At 55.1% G+C, this 17,233-nt stretch overlaps 2 protein-coding genes across 2 annotated transcripts in view; one reads left to right on the forward strand and one right to left on the reverse strand.

The window, feature by feature from the left end:
* Nucleotides 1–17,233, reverse strand: part of LOC119098431 (apoptosis-stimulating of p53 protein 1) — a 192,630-nt gene that overhangs the window by 165,632 nt on the left and 9,765 nt on the right. The window lies entirely within an intron of this gene.
* The window catches only part of LOC119098440 (zinc finger protein 277), a 33,391-nt gene continuing 20,703 nt past the window's right edge, over nucleotides 4,546–17,233 (forward strand). The window contains exon 1 of the mRNA XM_037221361.1: nucleotides 4,546–4,706. Within this exon, the coding sequence (XP_037077256.1) occupies nucleotides 4,546–4,706 (161 nt within the window). The remainder of the gene's footprint in view (nucleotides 4,707–17,233) is intronic.

Consider the following 17,233-nt stretch of genomic DNA (forward strand, 5'->3'; position numbering starts at 1 on the left):
ACGGCGGCCGCACCCGACCTTAAAGCAGGCCTGCATGTCACAACATGTGTATTCGTTGGAAGCAGCCCTGTCCTCTGTCCTCTTAGGATGAGGTGGCTAGCCGACCGTCTGACGGCTGTGGCGCGACGTCATTCTGGGACACGCCGGGCGCGTGAGAAACTCTGCCGTGAAACCCCAGCGTGTAATTATGGCGGCGGTGCGAGATAAGACGGCACGGCTCTTAGTGTCAACACGGCGCGCGAAAAACAAGCCGCGGTGCTAATAGATTTGTCCGATGGCCCGGTAATTACCGAGAGTGCCTGATGTGTTCATCAGCTCCAAGGCCTATCATTGAAAGTCCCTGATGTATTCGCCACATCGGCATTTAATTTGACCCGTTTGACGAATTGGCTGTCCGTATCCTTCACAACCATCACAACGCAGTGACTGAAGCGACGCTGAGCCTCTCCTTTATAAGTTCCTTCTCCTCCACTCACCATTTCTTCTCGTACATAATGCATGGCTGACCTTATTTGCATAGAACAAATACGCTTCCAGGTCAGCAGATTGCCGGGGTAGAGCCCTCCGAAAGGTGCACGGCGTACGTGTCGCACACTGCACGATGCGAAGCGGGACAAAGGCCGCCGAAAATCTCTCCGCCTGGCCTGTGTCATCTGTGGTCTCGGGTTATATCTAACGATGAATTTCTTCGGTAAAGTCGGCCTTCACCTTACCTGGTTAATGCCGTTGTTACGTATTTCGTGGAGGCAGGACTGTACCAAAGCGTGCATACGTAGCTGCTTATTCCTTCAAACAGTAGCTCATAAGCCAGGTCCATGAAATACACCTCAAAACCTGGGACTCCGCAGGCGGACCTAAGCCACTGCCAGCGCGGACCAACATCGCCCTAGCATCTGCGAATAACCAGAGAGGTGCGCATCACAAATGTAATCGCCACAGTGCACAAACACAAGCCACATACCAGGACGTGCTTGAGGAGTGGATTACCGAACGCCGACACCAAACGTGGCACGGAGGCTACGGTCACCTGACGTGCCACCAAGCCACCGCGTCGGGCGGTGAAAAGCTGCCTTCGAAACCCGACATCGACCGGCAGCACCGTAACGGGTCTGAACGCTAACAAGACGGATGGTGACGGCGGAATGGGTGCTTTCCGACGGTTCCAACGCGATTGGAGCCTGGAGACTTAGACGGATGCGACTCCTGACCGGCCTCCGCCGCAGGCAAGAGGGCCCGCCGTCGTCCTGACGCGACAGAAATGAACGTTTCTCCGAAAGGACCAGTCTGCGATGATTTGTCGGGAGGCAGTACAGCGGCCTTTAAGCCTCCAGCAATCAGTCACGCATGGCCAAGCGATAAGGAGAACTGAATTATGTGGACAGCTAAGCTTTTCTCTTCAGATCGCCCCGCACTCGCAGCCAGACCAGCGGGCAACGCGCTGTCACGCTTCCAATTCCACTGGCGTCACCCAAGTAGCGTCAGGGGTGCGCGGGCGTTCACAGCAGACACGTGTGTGGCCCGATTTCAGCTCCGCCAGGCCAGTTCCCTGACTCACGAGAGGCTGGCCGCTGAGGCGGTTACCAGTACGTCCGAGTCGCCCCGACGGGCGCTTCCAGGCCCTCATTACCTGGCGTCGGGTGGGACACTTCGAGCCTGGATGCTGTGGGAAGGGTGAAGATGTGAGGGATGTTCGGGGTGCTGGGCGTGGCGCACGGGTGCAGATGAGGCCTACTTAACGGGCAGCCATCAGCTAATGCATGACAAGTGAGGGCTGATTGATGTCCAAGTATACGCTGGAACAAAGGCTTTCATTTATGTAGGCAGAGCCGACAACAGACTGTGGCTGGTAAGCAGTAACCCATTTCTTGATGTTCCCCCAATGGCTTGAGACTGGAAGGCTGTACTGGGCAGTTAAACTTTAGAAGTCTTCCAATAGCAGGTATACTTTTCCACAATTTTGCAAGAGCTACCCCGGTAATGCAAATTCTTTTAGCGCATATTGCAAGCCACAAGACAGACTTAAAGGGAATGCTCCACATTTGAAGATATTGAAGCAAGCATCATATATTATGAAATAAGATCACTTATAACTATTGCTGTACTAACTATTGCTGTATAACTATTGCTGTATAACTATTGCTGTACTAAGGTTGCTCTAGACAGCACAAGTTCTCTTTTAAGTAAATACCCTCCTAAACACTTAATCTTTTGATTTGGTCATCGCACCATGCACAACATTAATTGAGGTCCCATTGACGGCCGTTATATGCGGAAATCATGCTCACAAATGTGAGATATTAATGGCCCGACAGTGATCTTTTTTTCCTTGATCTGCGCACGGTTCACAGAATGATAGGTTTTGAATAACGTTCTTATGGCGTCAGGGGTGCCTGAGTGCCCCTGAAATAGTCTCCTCAGAATTCTCTACACATCTTTGCAGCCGCGCGTAGCTCGGAACAATCTGCGCGGAATTCTGAATGATCTGCACAGAATGATCTTCAAGATGGCTATTTCAGTTCAAACCCCCATACCAATGTGGAACACACACTTAAACGCGAACGTCGCCTGATTTTCAAGCAGTCACAACTCCGATCATCTGTATGATATATTATCGTTTCTGAAATATCATCGCTTTGACACTTCGACCTTGAATTTGAAAAAAAACGCTGTGAATTTGAAGGCATGTTTCAAAATAAGACTTCTGCGTAGGAATAACAAGTTGTCGCTATGAACTGATTAAGGGCACATCAACATGTCTCGCTATCAACGTTAGGCGATTATCAGGCGTCTAAACTCATAGATTATCCGGGCCTCATTGTCCGTCGGAATGTGTGGGAACATGTAGTACATAACATTGGACGCCTGACTAGCTTCACCTACTCATACTGCAGCAAGCCGAAGATTGTTCTTACAAAACTGCAACTCAGTATCATCAAACCGGGATTATTTACCTATAAACTAATACTGAAAGGCAACGTGTCGACTGCTTACTGATCGAAGATGACGCATCCGCACCGAAAAGTAACTTCAGGGTTTTAAGCCATTGTCACGAACACCCAAAATGGGATTTCCATACCCAAAACGTGACAAACTCCATAAAACTGTGCCTGGATGGCGTCCTTCTCTTCGTGCACGCGGTAATGCTGCGACATCGAAGAAGCTGCAGTACAGCTTGGATACGAAGTCTCCACTGGGACGTGGTTGGCGGGAATCTGGCAGCATAGCAGCTGTTTGCCATGCTGCCAGATTCCCGCCAACTGAGCCTCCAGTTCGTAAGCTTGTCGTGGGCTGACGCTAGTAATACCAGCGCCGTTGCACGCGCGCTGCCACCGGCTCCGGCTTACGAATTCAATCACGTACCGCTCAGGATAAAACACGCAGAGTCATGACCAGGCGACTGCGAGGAGGGTCATTCGTACAGCGCCACACAGCAGGTAACAAGGCCGGTATCAATCCTGCAGCGCCTCGCGGGCGTGCATTCACCGGCGCATGGTCCCGCGCATGCCAGTGCACACGTGCCTGTGGGCGCGCGCGCGTGTGTGTGTGTGTGTGTGTGTGTGTGTGTGTGTGTGTGTGTGTGTGTGTGTGTGTGTGTGTGTGTGTGTGTGTGTGTGTGTGTGTGTGTGTGTGTGTGTGTGTGTGTGTGTGTGTGTGTGTGTGTGTGTGTGTGTGTGTGTGTGTGTGTGTGTGTGTGTGTGTGTGTGTGTGTGTGTGTGTCCGTGTGCAGCGGGGAGCAAGGCCACATGACGGGCGCGAAGGTGTGTGGCGTGAACAAAGCGGATTATGTCCGAAAACCTTCCATGGCATGTACTGCTTTGGTTTGTAAAAAATATACTCGTTGCTATCCCCAGATATGTTGAATCACAACACCCGGTCAAAAATAGAGTTCAACCCATGTTCACGCTGCCAAGTGTCCGAATACCCTAAAAGAAGCATCGTGACAGGCTGTCAGCTGTCGAATAACTGAGCGAACTCCAGAAATGCTTAACGAGCACTTCACGATCAACACTTCCACGAATCAAATCTGATGATCATGCGGCTTGCGTTAACACGCAAAGAGGCCTTCCAGATACCAAAATAAGTAGCCTTAAAAAAGATAGATGACCACAACGGCAACAAACAACTGCGGACATGTTGATCAAGAGTGCGTCTCTGAATCTGCCAAGTGATGATAAATGCGATGCGACTTCTGTTGGTAACCCGCATTATTGTTGATTAGGCAAGGCACGGACCACACGCATCTGTGTCATGCGAAATTAACTCACGTGCCTGCAATGAACACAAGCCTGCGTCGCAGTTACGTTATGGTAGCACAATATATGCTGACTTCATTCCCCTCTCACGGCCATTGCATTTGGAGTAAGCTGGACGGGAAACATTATATTTGAGGTCGCTTGGGCGGGAGACACGCCGACATCCCCATCGGTGTCACGAGCATCTTAGCATAGCATGGCGCTGACGTAAGTAATTGTCACTTCTTTGAACATGACAGGGAGCAAAACATACCACCCAGAAACATGTACCTGAGCATCAGACATCACGAACATGACAAATGAACACAGCCAGATGGCTGCATTGCAGGACGGCTCCGCGCCGCGTACAACACACTTCCTGGGGGCGTCGGAGGACGGCAAGCACATGGCCCAGGTGTCGGAGGACAGCAAGCACATGGCCCAGGCGTCGGAGGACAGCAAGCACATGGCCCAGTCTCTGACTGGGCGCATGTCACACCGCGAAAAGTCCACCATTCAGAGGGCTTTACTAGCCCAGCTATCAACACTTAATGAGTGCCAATAGGCGGTCCAATACGCAGATCATGTAGTGATCGACACTTCACAATTTACTCCGACCCCGTGGTTAGGGCTCGGTCCGGGCTCGTCCGGAGCCCGGCGCGGGCTCGGTCAGGGCTCGGCCCGGGCTCGTCCGGAGCCCGGCGCGGGCTCAGCCTGGGCTCGTCCCGGGCTCGGTTAAGGTTTGTCCATGGCATGGTCAGGACCTGGGCCAGGTCTAAGTCATGGAGGGCATCAGCCGTACCTCGGCCACGTCTCGGTCCGGACACCCGGCGCTCGCCCGGCCGGACGTGCACGACACTGGACGCGCGTCTGACGAGCTGGGTCGCCTCTGGGACTGGCCGTAACGAGTTCCGGCTCGTCTCGGCCATCAGAACTTCGCCAGAGATGGCCCTCTCGCGCCACGTGCGATGCCAATCTGTGGCGCGCCACCCGCTGCCATCAATTCCGCATGATCGCGCCGTCGCGGGCGTCAGAAGAGCCGGACCGGCGGTGAGACGTAGCATGCAATCTGCCGACAGCACTCTGGGGATGGCAGTCCTGTCCTCAAGCTAGGCAGCTGCCAGGCCCATACTTATAGCGTCGGTGCGGCGGGAGCGCGCCTCCAACCGCACCAGGCTCCAAGACAATGGGGTCCGCGCTTGACTGCGGCCACGCCGCGTCACTCGCTCGTTACAGGGGCTCTCCGCGTGATGACAGCGACCGCTCAACTCCACAAGCTCCGCATGCGCGCATGGGAGCTAAATATTCCGCGTCTAATCACCTGCATAAAACATGCGGCTGGCTACGGAGGCGCTTCCTGGTCTCGGCGACACGGAGCGCTACAGTGCCAGGTCGGGTTACCTGGCTCCACGGTGTCAGCTGTCGAGCCCAAGAGGCAGGTGGGGAGCGGAAGCCGCCGCGCCTGCCGTCGAGCTAGGCTCCCGGGTCAAAAGGTCTTGGCCGACCCCACTGTCGGCTGCAATAGTTGGTGTCGTCAGCTGGAGTCGACGTCCCAGCACAAGAGATCGCCTTGGATTCCTTTGTCAGTTTGCTCCAAGCAAGCGGGTGATGGCTGGCATTTGCAAGACGGAAGCAAGTTTTCACTGATTGAGGGGACATGAAAACCTTTGAGTTAATCGCGTGAGGGCAGTTCGCAATCCCTGAATTGCGTGGCCCTAGATTATCCGCGCAGGAGCTCTCAGCCATCTTTAAAGCCCCCAAACTCCGCAGCCGTCGCCGGATCTGGGCGCGCACATCTCCCCAGACAGCTGCGCAAACTCCCGGAACTCTCAATACCCCCGCATTTTTAAACCTCATCCGCGTGTCGTCCAGGACATCCGACTGGGGTGTGCCGACCGCACAACGGCGCGCTTTCCTGGCGCGACGAGGACTCCTGCCGCTCCTCACCTGACGGATGGGCCTGTCCTCCGAGCAGGCGTCCTCCCGCCGGGCGCGGGACACGCCGACCTTCGCCCGCGCCGGGCCCGCCCGGCGACAATTAGCGCTGGGACGCGGCACTGGGACCCGATTACAGACCGGCGGCCCCCCGCCGCGCCGCTCCCAGGCACGGGCCCGGCCCGGCGGCGGACGCGTCACCGCGCACAGGTGCGGCACCACCGGCCGCCGGCTCCGGCGCCGGGCATGAGCCGCCGCCGAGCGCCGCCGCCGACTGGCTCGCGCAGCCGCTGCAGCTGCAGACCGGCCGGCGCCCCTGGCAGCAGACCGTCCGGGTGGGGTGGCATCTCCGGACAGGTGGAGTCGCAGAGCATTCTCAGATGGATCAGCATTCTCAGATGAATTCTCGGGGTAGGGCGCGGCATGATCGAGTGTTTTTCCGCGGTGGGTCCCCGCTCGCCCTGTGCTTGTTTGCGGGTCCGCTGCGCGTGCGCGGTACACTAGGGGCGCCGCGTGAAGTTGGCCCCTGATGACAGACGAGCTGCATGGGGTGGAATGGAAATGAATTGCAGGCAGGATGCTGAACGGAGCCCGGAAAATATTGCCGGTGTCGACGCGGTGTAATTGAAATGCAGGGAGCAAACAACCTACCAAGGAGAATAGACAGGCGGCACGGGCAGCTAGCGTATGCACAAATAACCCGAGAGGAATGTTGGAAACAAGTTTAATGGCATTATAGTATTCTCTATAGAACAAGAGGGACAAAGGAACACAATTGTTTTACAAGCTCAAGAACATTGGGTGACCGCATTCAGAAGCAAATTTCGTTCTAATCGAACGGATCGACATGCCAACGTGACCGCGAAGCCCAACACAAAGACATAGGAATCAGACATTTCGTCAAATTCGTTTTCGACTCAGATAAAGATCTGGGCCAGCAAAACCTAATAACCCCGTTACAGGTCAAATGGCCTGGTCCCAGATAGCGGGAAAACCATTTAGTCCCCACCACATGGCGTACAATGATGACGAAATCGTAACATTAGTCGTTTTCACAGAGATTCCCGCCCCGTAAAAAGTTTTCTTCTGTTTGGAATTAACAGCGGATCACGTGGGTTTCTGTTAATCAGTACAAATGGCGGAAACACTTAACCCAAAGACGAAAAATGTCAGCGGTGCTTCCTGTCACCCATAACATCGCAATATGGAATTGTTACAAAACCAGAATCCCTCGTGAAGACGTCTACCTTTTCTGTTCCAACACCATCGATTTGTGCGGGTTATTGTTCTCCGAGTATGGTTTAGCTTGTAGATTACTACATGACTATCATTAACTTTTCAACACATACTTTAATGCATGACTATTGTCTCAAATTGGATTCGGTATCACAACATGAACGTGAAAGTGTTATATGAACTCCTTGTGCGTGCAATAATCTGTGAAAACACGGCTAGGACATCCCCGTTTAGATCATCTGAATTATCGACGGGCAGCCATAAGCCACTCTCAAATCAGCGGTGGCCTTCTCCGAGCACTAGGACAACGCAAGTTGCAACTCGAGTGTACAGAACATCCTCCTTTCACTCCATTCTCCTGCTTCGCGTGCACGTGGGCCCATGGGCGGACCGGTAATCGGCACATGTAGGACGTCAGCTGCAGCAGCCTCCGGTGCAACCGGTAAAGCCAAACAAACAGTTCATGAAGTGCAGTGGAAAAGTCTCACAGCAACGTCCTCAGTGATCTCCGCCGAGGTCTCAGCTCTGCACCGTTACGCTAAGGGTTGACCGACTGGATCAAATGTACGCACGCGCTCGCTTCGGCCTCGTAGTGAATTGCTTTCTCTACCGATCTTCTAACTCTCCCAAATATTTGCCAGCAGTTCGCATACTTCAGAGTACCATGCGAGCTGGTAATTCGGCGCGTAGCCCGCGAACCTGCCGCGCCATCCCCACCAATCAGCCAGTCCGGCCAGCCTCCACCCGGCCCGACCCGGCTGACCCGGCTGACCTCTCAACAGCCCGCCCGGCCGGCCACCGACTCAGTGGGGCCGGCCCTCCCCCAGCGGCCCCTGCCCGGCCGGCCCGGGCGACCCCGCGAACGCCGTCCGTCTTGTGCCGCTTTTTATCCCGTTTTAAATTCCCGACTGCACCTATCCATTAGCGAAGCAGCGCGGAGCCATGAACGGCTATGATTGGAATCGTAAGAGCGTTTCCTGGGTGCGCTCGGAGGGAGACACCGAGCCGTCCGTCTCCTGGGATGAAGTCCGCAGGTTCAGGACCGTCCGTCTCCTGGGATGGAGACCGCAGGTTCAGGACCGTCCGTCTCCTTGGATGGAGTCCGCAGGTTCAGGACCGTCTGTCCCCTCAGGTGAAGTCCGCAGGTTCAGGACCGTCCATGTCCTTGGATGGAATCTGCAGATTCAGGACCGTCCGTCTCCTGGGATGGAATCTGCAGGTTCAGGACCGTCCGTCTCCTTGGATTGAGTCCGCAGGTTCAGGACCGTCCGTCTCCTTGGATGGAATCTGCAGGTTCAGGACCGTCCGTCTCCTTGGATGAAGTCCGCAGGTTCAGGACCGTCCGTCTCCTTGGATGGAGTCTGCAAGTCCAGGACCGTCCGTCGCCTTAGATTGAGTCCGCAGGTTCGGGACAGTCTCCTCAGATGGATTCCGCAGGTTCGGGACAGGTCTCCTCAGATGGAGTCCGCTGGTTCGGGACAGGTCTCCTCAGATGGAGTCCGCTGGTTCGGGACGCACGCGACCTGCTCATGCCGGGTATCTTTGTGCTCGGAGGACATTCACTTAGAGTACCTCGCAGTTGATGCCACAAAGCTGTAAAAATGTTTATCCATGGTATTCACAGACATTTACTACGTCACACAAATGAATAACGCAAAGTTACGTTCACCTCAGAAACCGCACAGTTCACGAACACAAGCTGTTGCACAAGCAATCCAAGCTCATGTTGGCGGCTTAACGGCAACTCCCTCGGGATTTCATGCAGCAATAGCTATGGAATCCATTCCCAACCCATGCTTCAGATCAATAATTAACACACGAACGCAACATGAGCGGAAAACCCTCCGCCAAAAATACGCCTGTCTCGCCGCATTACAGGAAGCCCAGCTGAAAACGTCGTTCACGGCCCAGCCGACAGCGTCCCATACGCCACACGGCGTAGATGGAAAAAGCGGAGATGCGCCGCTACCACACGGCTGGCACGCCGCCCGGCGGCTCGCGCGCACGTCACATTACTGCCAGCGAAGCCGCGTGCGGTTCGTGCCGCGCCGCCGCTGTAGGAGGGCTTTTTGCGCCGGCCGCGGAAGCGGACCGCCGCGCGGTACCCCGGCCTGGGGCTCAGGTGGCGGAGTGTAAAATGAAGCGTCGAGGCCTCAAGTGAGACGGCCTCGGGCCTCGGTTCAGGTGGCAGGGTGTAAAACGAAGCGTCGAGGCCTCCGGTGAGGCGGCCTCGGGCCTCGCAAGCATGAAGGGATAGCTGCTGGGATGATGAGAGGGTATTCGAGTTGATTTAGCGCGATGTGAGCGCATCTCGCTGTTACCACAACACCACAGGAGTTTTGTTTGTTAGCAGTTTGAACCATTTTGTCGAAAAACATTGGAATCAAAGGACCGCGAAGCAGAGCCTGCTTGAAGCGCGACTACATCATTGCAATGTTCCCAACTAAGAGAAAACTTTGCTGCAGCCTGTCGGCCACGAAGTGCTGGCATTGTTAACCTTCACATGGCAAGCGGAGTGGTTGCCACTTCCCAAACAGGATTCTGAGACTTCAGAAAGGAACGCAGACGTCACTGACGTGAGACTCGGCATGACCGACGAGACATTCAATGCACATGTTTCACTAAACAAAAAAGGCCTCGGGTCATGTCCACTCGATGAGCTTTGACGTTACCTCCAAAGTCCTGCAAAACCATTCCAACGGCTAATGTTTACGACTGCAAATGGTTCTTTTGTGAGCGTGGGCAGTACGTAATGATAGTCTGCAGAAGTACAGATCACTTTTGACGAGGAAAGACGAGGCCAATTAGCCCTTTGGAGGCCACATTTCAGCTGACTAGTCTCATACAAATGTCAGGTGCAAAAAATTGGTATTAATTCTTGGTCTGACTGAAAATGGGTCCTAGGTCTTTATATGTTGTTCTTATTTTGTTGTCAGGACAGAGTTGCATGTCCACTTGGTTATACAAATGTAGCTGTGTGGCTCAAAAGGCATGATATAAACTTTGAGTCCCCAGGCATTCCCGCCGACCCGACCTGGGGATCATGAGTTTACCTCAATGGATCAAGCCGGACGGCTGTAGATCGTTGGTTCATTATCACCAATCTGTAAACAACCTTCGTGCTGTGGCTTTAGCTCAGGTGAAGCCAAATGACGACGCATTCACGCATCGTCCTGGGGCAAGCAAGCTGCATACAGCAGTCATGAGCGGGCATAAACACCATCTTTGAGCCCTTCCCAGCACCCACAAATACCGCGAGGAGGGGTCTCCATGTGGGTCAGGTCTCGGCTGGAGAATCTCAGGTGCATGCAGTCTTCCCCATCGCTATCCACTTTCCTTCATCCCATGGCCATAAAATGGTCGCATTGGCCGAAAGGGCAACAATCCCAACCAAACAAAAAGCCAACGTAGCCAGTGGTCTCTGGACTCTGCCCAGCGAGAGTTGACGTGCCACCAGGAATATGGCACGCACACCAGTTAAGTTCTCTTTGCTCTCCCTTAAGATAAATGCCCCATAGCTGAGTTCGGACTCCCCGTGGTCGTCGGACCTAACTTCACCGCATCTGCCGCACCCCTGCCTGGGGATAGCAGCCCCCTGTTCGACACCGGGGCGGCTGCCTAACGCGAGAGATGGCTGACAGAGGGCAGCTGCATTCGACGCACAGCACCAAATACCGTACCTCGCACATCGGTCAGACGAGTCGCGGCCCACACAAAGTCCTGCGAGGCTTTGTAAATCTGGACTTCTCCGAAATGTCGGCATCCGTCAGTTGCATCACACGGGGTGCACCATGTTTTGCTGGCGCTTTTCGGCGTAAGCGATGGTTGGATATAATCTATGGGCCACCAGCACGACACCGGCAGCTGGGTTTGACGACGAGCCACGGGCCACCAGCACGACACCGGCAGCTGGGTTTGACAGCGAGCGAAATGAGTTAACCAAGTAAGCTGATGATGACTTACTTCTTCGAACGCGCTGATGGAACGCAGCAATGAACAACGCCACACTCAAGTATGAATAGGAAAAACTGATCAACAGGGCATGATTCAATGCCTTTAATGCTGCACTTAGAACACACTTCAATGTCGTGGACCCAGAGCCAACAACATGCACCGCAACCAGAAACCTCATCCCTGCGTGTATCAGTGACGTCACAGCTCCGAAAGCTGAGCAGCAACAGCGTGTCTGCAGCAGAGCGAGCCGCTGAGCAGCACAGTGTGTATGCGGCAGAGCGAACCCATCCTCGGCGGCAGCGGCGGCGGAGCAGTCGCGCGCTCGCGGTCTGCGCGCCCGCAGCGCGACCACCAGCTGTCGGCCACCCCCCGGTCCGCCGCGCGATGACATGCCTGCGGCGGAGCGCGGTGAGTTACAGCCTGCAGCACGCCTTATCCATGTCGCTGCCTCCTGCTTTTCTATTTCTGAGCTGATTCCGCACGGGCTGGACGGCTTATGGTATGTCGGATTCGTCTGATCTGATGTAGCAATAATGGGCTGAAAAATGAACTGCCGGGTGATGGATGTGACGGTACGCAATAAACCAGACTGGACCGAATGGCTTCGGCGCCGGCGTGGACCCACTGGACCAAGTCGGAGCAGATCCTTTGGCCAGCACATACCATTCGGAGCTTGGTGGCTTCGACTCTCAGCTTTTCCTATATTCGATGACCCACGCCAATAAACGTCTTGGGCGTTTTACGACCAATGACCGTTTTTTCAAGTCTGCATACCCCAGCGAGGTGTCATCACCGTCACTACCGAGCATAATTAGGCTGCTGAGCCAGAATGTTGCAATGCGTGACCGCATCAATGTTCGTAATGTGAACTTAGTATTCTAACACGCCCTGTGAAATCCAGGTGGCGTGAATACGCCTTTTATGTCGCGAACCCATAGAGTACGACATAATCTCAACGTTGGGTACCGGTTACGTTATTCCAGCCGACCGAGTCCGCTATGCACTCGTGATACTCCGAGACCTCAGACATTGTCTCTGTCGGGATCCATCCGGGATCCAGGATCCACAATCACTGCCGGACACTGGCACGGAACGAGCTGCGTTGGCACACCGCCATTCAGCAACATGCAGCGAAGCACCAGAACTCCCTTCGGCCTGCTGTCGCGCGGTGTGGCAACGGCCCGCATGAAAGCATGGCGCAACTGCTCGCCGCCCGGTTGTATAATCCGTGCCCGGAGGGCCGCCCGGTGTCGCCGCTGAGGGTGTGTGGAGCAGCGTGTCGCCACTCGTGGCTGTCTTGTCTTGTCAGCCCGCCTGTCAGGCGCCAGGCCTCGGCCGGAACGGAGGAACGAAGCGGAACGGAGCGGAACGGCGGCGTCAGATGTCGCCGACTCCGGAGTGCAACCAGGTAAGAAATGGTCGACAGGAAGCACTTGGGTACTGAGGTCAACACTGAATGGGCTGCGATGTGATTTGCGATGCGATAAACAGGGCAAGTTTCTTTCACGGAACGTCGAAACAAAGCACAATTCAACATTCGGTATGGGCAAAGGCCGGTCATGTAAATAGACTGATGACTCCCTGATCCACATGCTCTGCGTGCTTTGCTTTCCGCTCAATGGCCGATATGCAATTCAAGTACCAGGTGGACACCAAGCTAGGCCACCGATTCACCAAAAAACTACGACAAAACTTCCACAACATATGCTGAATTTAACGGTGGACATGAAGTCAGTTATGTCTAAACCGACATTTTATGCGATGACCTTTGGCGTACGAGTTTCGAAAGCCTCCCGCTCAGAAGCCGTGTCGCTGTTCCGTGTTATGATGCCGTCTGAAAGCGCCGCGTCACGTTTACCGATGAAACAGCCCGGGCCTGATTACACACTGGCGAGAGTTTACCCTAATGTGCACTAATCGCCCACCGGAGGCAGCTCGTGGCCAAAGGGCAGCCAGCTGATTTAGAAGGCACGCTTGGAGCTTTGCAAGGGGAGAGAAATGCGCTCGGCGGAAGATGAATGTGCGTGACAGTGCAGGTCACGACCGGGGTTTACGTCCGTGAAGTGTATCGCGACTCACGAAGCCACAGATGTATATGAACGGGAATGAGCAACTGAATAGAGCGTGAGAACAAAAGGGGTTCAAAAACGTTAGGCACGAGCGCCGCACATGCATTTTTTTAGTACCGTTGATACGTTGGTCACGCATAATTAACGTTTCGAGTGGCGGCGTGGTCTTGAAAAAATTGTATTGAAAAAAACGACGCAACGCAATAACCGAGCAGAACAGGCATAGCCGTACTTACAGCATAAATAGAGCACAACGGTACCAGCCGGTATGCAAGCGCGAATGGATCAATCGACGTCTCCACAACCTCAGACACCAGACTGTTGCCACATCCGTGCTGCCCGGCCTCAGACTGCAGCGTCTTCACAGAAGACCTCGCAACTGGCTCAACAAGCATGCTCGGCGGCGGCGCGCTCCGATCTGGCAGCCGGCCAGGAGTTCATCGCTGCCGTCCATCTGAAGCGGACCACTCAGCGCTGCGAGAGGCCTCTCCGCTGAGGGGGGGGGGAGGGGGAGGATGGGTCGTCGGTCTTGCGGGTCTGCTCCCGGCAGGTGTCACTGCGCTGCGCTGTCCACTACGGTGCCCCAGCTTATCCCGGGCTGGGTGAACACCGGGTGGGTGTGGGCAAGTGGAGACGGAAGTGGGTAAGACGTGGGTACTGTAAACCAATGTGGTGCTGCTTGGACGTAATGGGACGACCGCCATATTGGCCTGGATTTCCTGTGATCAGCTGCGGCGTGCAGGGCTCAACACCACTTCGTGCGACGAGGTACGTTCGGCGAAAACTACACGAACGAGCCCCACTACAGACATGGACAAAAACTGGCATTTTAGAACATCTGACCGAAATCGAGGCCTTGTTTGGGCACTTGTCTGTCGCAACGGACAGTGTCAAAGGGATGCCTGCCTCGCCGCTCGGTGGCGTGACTGCCGTGTCGGCAGCGGTGCCCTGCCGCTCCGCCCGCGCCCGTGAATATGCAGGGCGCATTGTGTGCACGGTGCAGGCCGGCGAGTGCTGTCAGTGATGTGTGATGACCGGTGATACCGTCCGCGTGTGCACGGCTCGGACTGGGCCCTACGCCCTGCAGTGCCCGTCACGAGCCGTCGGGGAGCGATGCTCGGCCGTCCAGCCTTAATGCCCCTGCCTGCGAGAGCTCCACAGTTCACACGCAGGATGTGTGGAATGGACCAAGGAGTGCAAACGTTGCGTCTCGGTGCTGGGGTATTGGAGAAGAGGACGTAATTTTCACCACTGGGCAATGTGTTCTAGAGTTAGGGCACCGTGAATGAATACATAGCTTGCCGGTCAGTCTTCTAGATAATCAATTCGGCAACTTGCGTCACGCACCAGTCTCCCTGACTCTGACCGCAACATGAGACATGCATTACACGTAAAGCGTCCTTCAAATCATCATACTACCACTGACACGGCACGCGTTCCGTCACGCCTTCGCCACTGCAGCGTTGCCTAATCCCGAATCAGTGAGACCAGTGCCATTCGCCCGGCCCTGCAGCTGGTGCCCGCAGCATCCTCATGAGACAGCCGCCAACTTTCGCCGCACTCCCGCCGTGCGTTTCCAAACACGCGGCGCACGTCATCCATTCATCACATGGGCGGATGCAGGGAGGGGCGCAGGCAAAGGTGGTAATAGATGGCCGTCTTCAGTCAGTGTTTTTAGATGGGCTCTGCTGACTCTGTCTCACGTGCGATAATTTTTGCATTCTACGTAGTGTCTAGCTACACGCCCCTGTTATCTCGGTCATCTCAGAATAGAGTCAACCCTGTCCGCGTCCGTGGCTCTGGCTCAGTCACGCTCCCGTGGTCAACACAGAAGCACCGTCAGCCGGCTGCCACCCTTCACCGGCTCGAAACTATGTCCCGTCCGCATGTCCCGCGGGGTTCACGTGGCCCAACAGCCGGACACGGCGAGTTTGTAGTGTGTTGTCGGTGGACAGGGAGTGAGCCGGTCCTCGTGTGGCCTGTCTCGCACCACCCGTGATCAGCTGTGACCCGACATCACTCCCAGAAGCGCCTGGTGACTGCCGGCCCGCGTCTGGGGGCTGGGGGAGCTCGTGACCTCACCTGACCCCGCCTGACTGACCTGACCTCAGCCTCATCTGAGCGCCGCGCATGGCTCGCCTCCGGTCATGAGCACACGCCTCCTATAGCCGGCAGAAGCCCTGGAGCCGGCGTGGCTCGAGCAAGCGCTGCCGGCCACTCAGCGTGGACCTCTAACGGATAAGGTCACCCGACCGTCGCGGGCTGGACGGTACGAGGCCACCAAATAAAAGGACCGAACTTGTGGCAGATTTGGGCCGAAATATTTTAGTTTTGGGTCTGGTGACGAGATTCAGCAGCTCTCGAAAGTGCTAATAAAACCTTCAGTGTGCTTAATAGCCGTTGTACCTGTTGCAAACCACTGAGTGCAGCTGACACGTTTGCGTGGCACATTTTCATCTGGTGAGGTCGGAGCGTATCGTGTAGGCTTAAGTTTCGCTTTAAGGAAACGCATCAGGCAGGTGACCGAATGCCACTGGTCGACGCTTCGCGAACGCCTGGTCGAGTCCTGCAGGACTACATGGGGCAATATTCGCGACTACTTGGAAGCGTGACAAGGCCCGCAGACAGAACTACGGTGACCATCTTGTTCGCAGCCAATTGCAGGCAATTGGTGGGAATCGTACCAAGCCCCATGGCTTGTCTATTGATTCAAGTGATCCATTATCCAGTTTGTTTGTCCACCAATCCCAGGCCACTTCAAGGAAATGCGAAATCACGTGTAAATATTGGTGTGTGTGTGCGTGCGTGCGTGCGTGCGTGCGTGCGTGCGTGTGTGTGGTGTGGTGTGTGTGGTGTGTGTGTGTGTGTGTGTGTGTGTGCGTGCGTGCGTGCGTGCGTGGCGTGCGGGTGTGGGTGCGTGTGCGTGTGCGTGTGCGTGTGCGTGTGCGTGCGTGCGTGCGTGCGTGCGTGCTGTGCGTGCGTGCGTGCTGCGTGTGTGTGTGTGTGTGTGTGTGTGTGTGTGTGTGTGTGTGTGTGTGTGTGGTGTGTGTGTGTGTGTGTGTGTGTGGTGTGTGTGTTGTGTGTGTGTGTGTGTGTGGTGTGTGTGTGTGGTGTGTGTGTGTGTGTGTGTGTGTGTGTGTGTGGTGTGTGTGTGTGTGTGTGTGTGTGTGTGTGTGTGGTGTGTGTGTGTGTGTGTGTGTGTGTGTGTGTGTGTGTGTGTGTGTGTGTGGTGTGTGTGTGTGTGTGTGTGTGTGTGTGTGTGTGTGTGGTGTTGTGTGTGTGTGTGGTGTGTGTGTGTGTGTGTGGTGTGTGTGTGTGGTGTGGTGTGTGTGGTGTGTGTGTGTGTGTGTGTGTGTGTGTGTGTGTGTGGTGTGTGTGTGTGTGTGTGTGTGTGTGTGTGTGTGTGGTGTGTGTGTGTGTGTGTGTGTGTGTGTGTGTGTGTGTGTGTGTGTGTGTGTGTGTGTGTGTGTGTGTGTGTGTGTGTGTGTGTGTGTGTGTGTGTGGTGTGTGTGTGTGTGTGTGTGTGTGTGTGTGTGTGTGTGTGTGTGTGGTGTGTGTGTGTGTGTGTGTGGTGTGTGTGTGTGTGTGTGTGTGTGTGTGTGTGTGTGTGTGTGTGTGTGTGTGTGTGTGTGTGTGTGTGTGTGGTGTGTGTGGTGGGTGGGTGTGGGTGGGTGTGTGGGTGTGGGTGTGTGTGTGGGTGTGTGATAGCCTATCCCACTAAATCCCTCCAGATGACCACCGCTCCCACTGGGAACGAGGCAAGTGGCACAGGGCTTAAGAGACTAATCAAGGACAATTTCAGAACCA

The sequence above is a fragment of the Pollicipes pollicipes genome, unplaced genomic scaffold, assembly GCF_011947565.3.
Source record: "Pollicipes pollicipes isolate AB1234 unplaced genomic scaffold, Ppol_2.1 Scaffold_2555;HRSCAF=2994_pilon_pilon_pilon, whole genome shotgun sequence".
In the NCBI taxonomy this organism is placed as follows: Eukaryota; Metazoa; Arthropoda; class Thecostraca; order Pollicipedomorpha; family Pollicipedidae; genus Pollicipes; species Pollicipes pollicipes.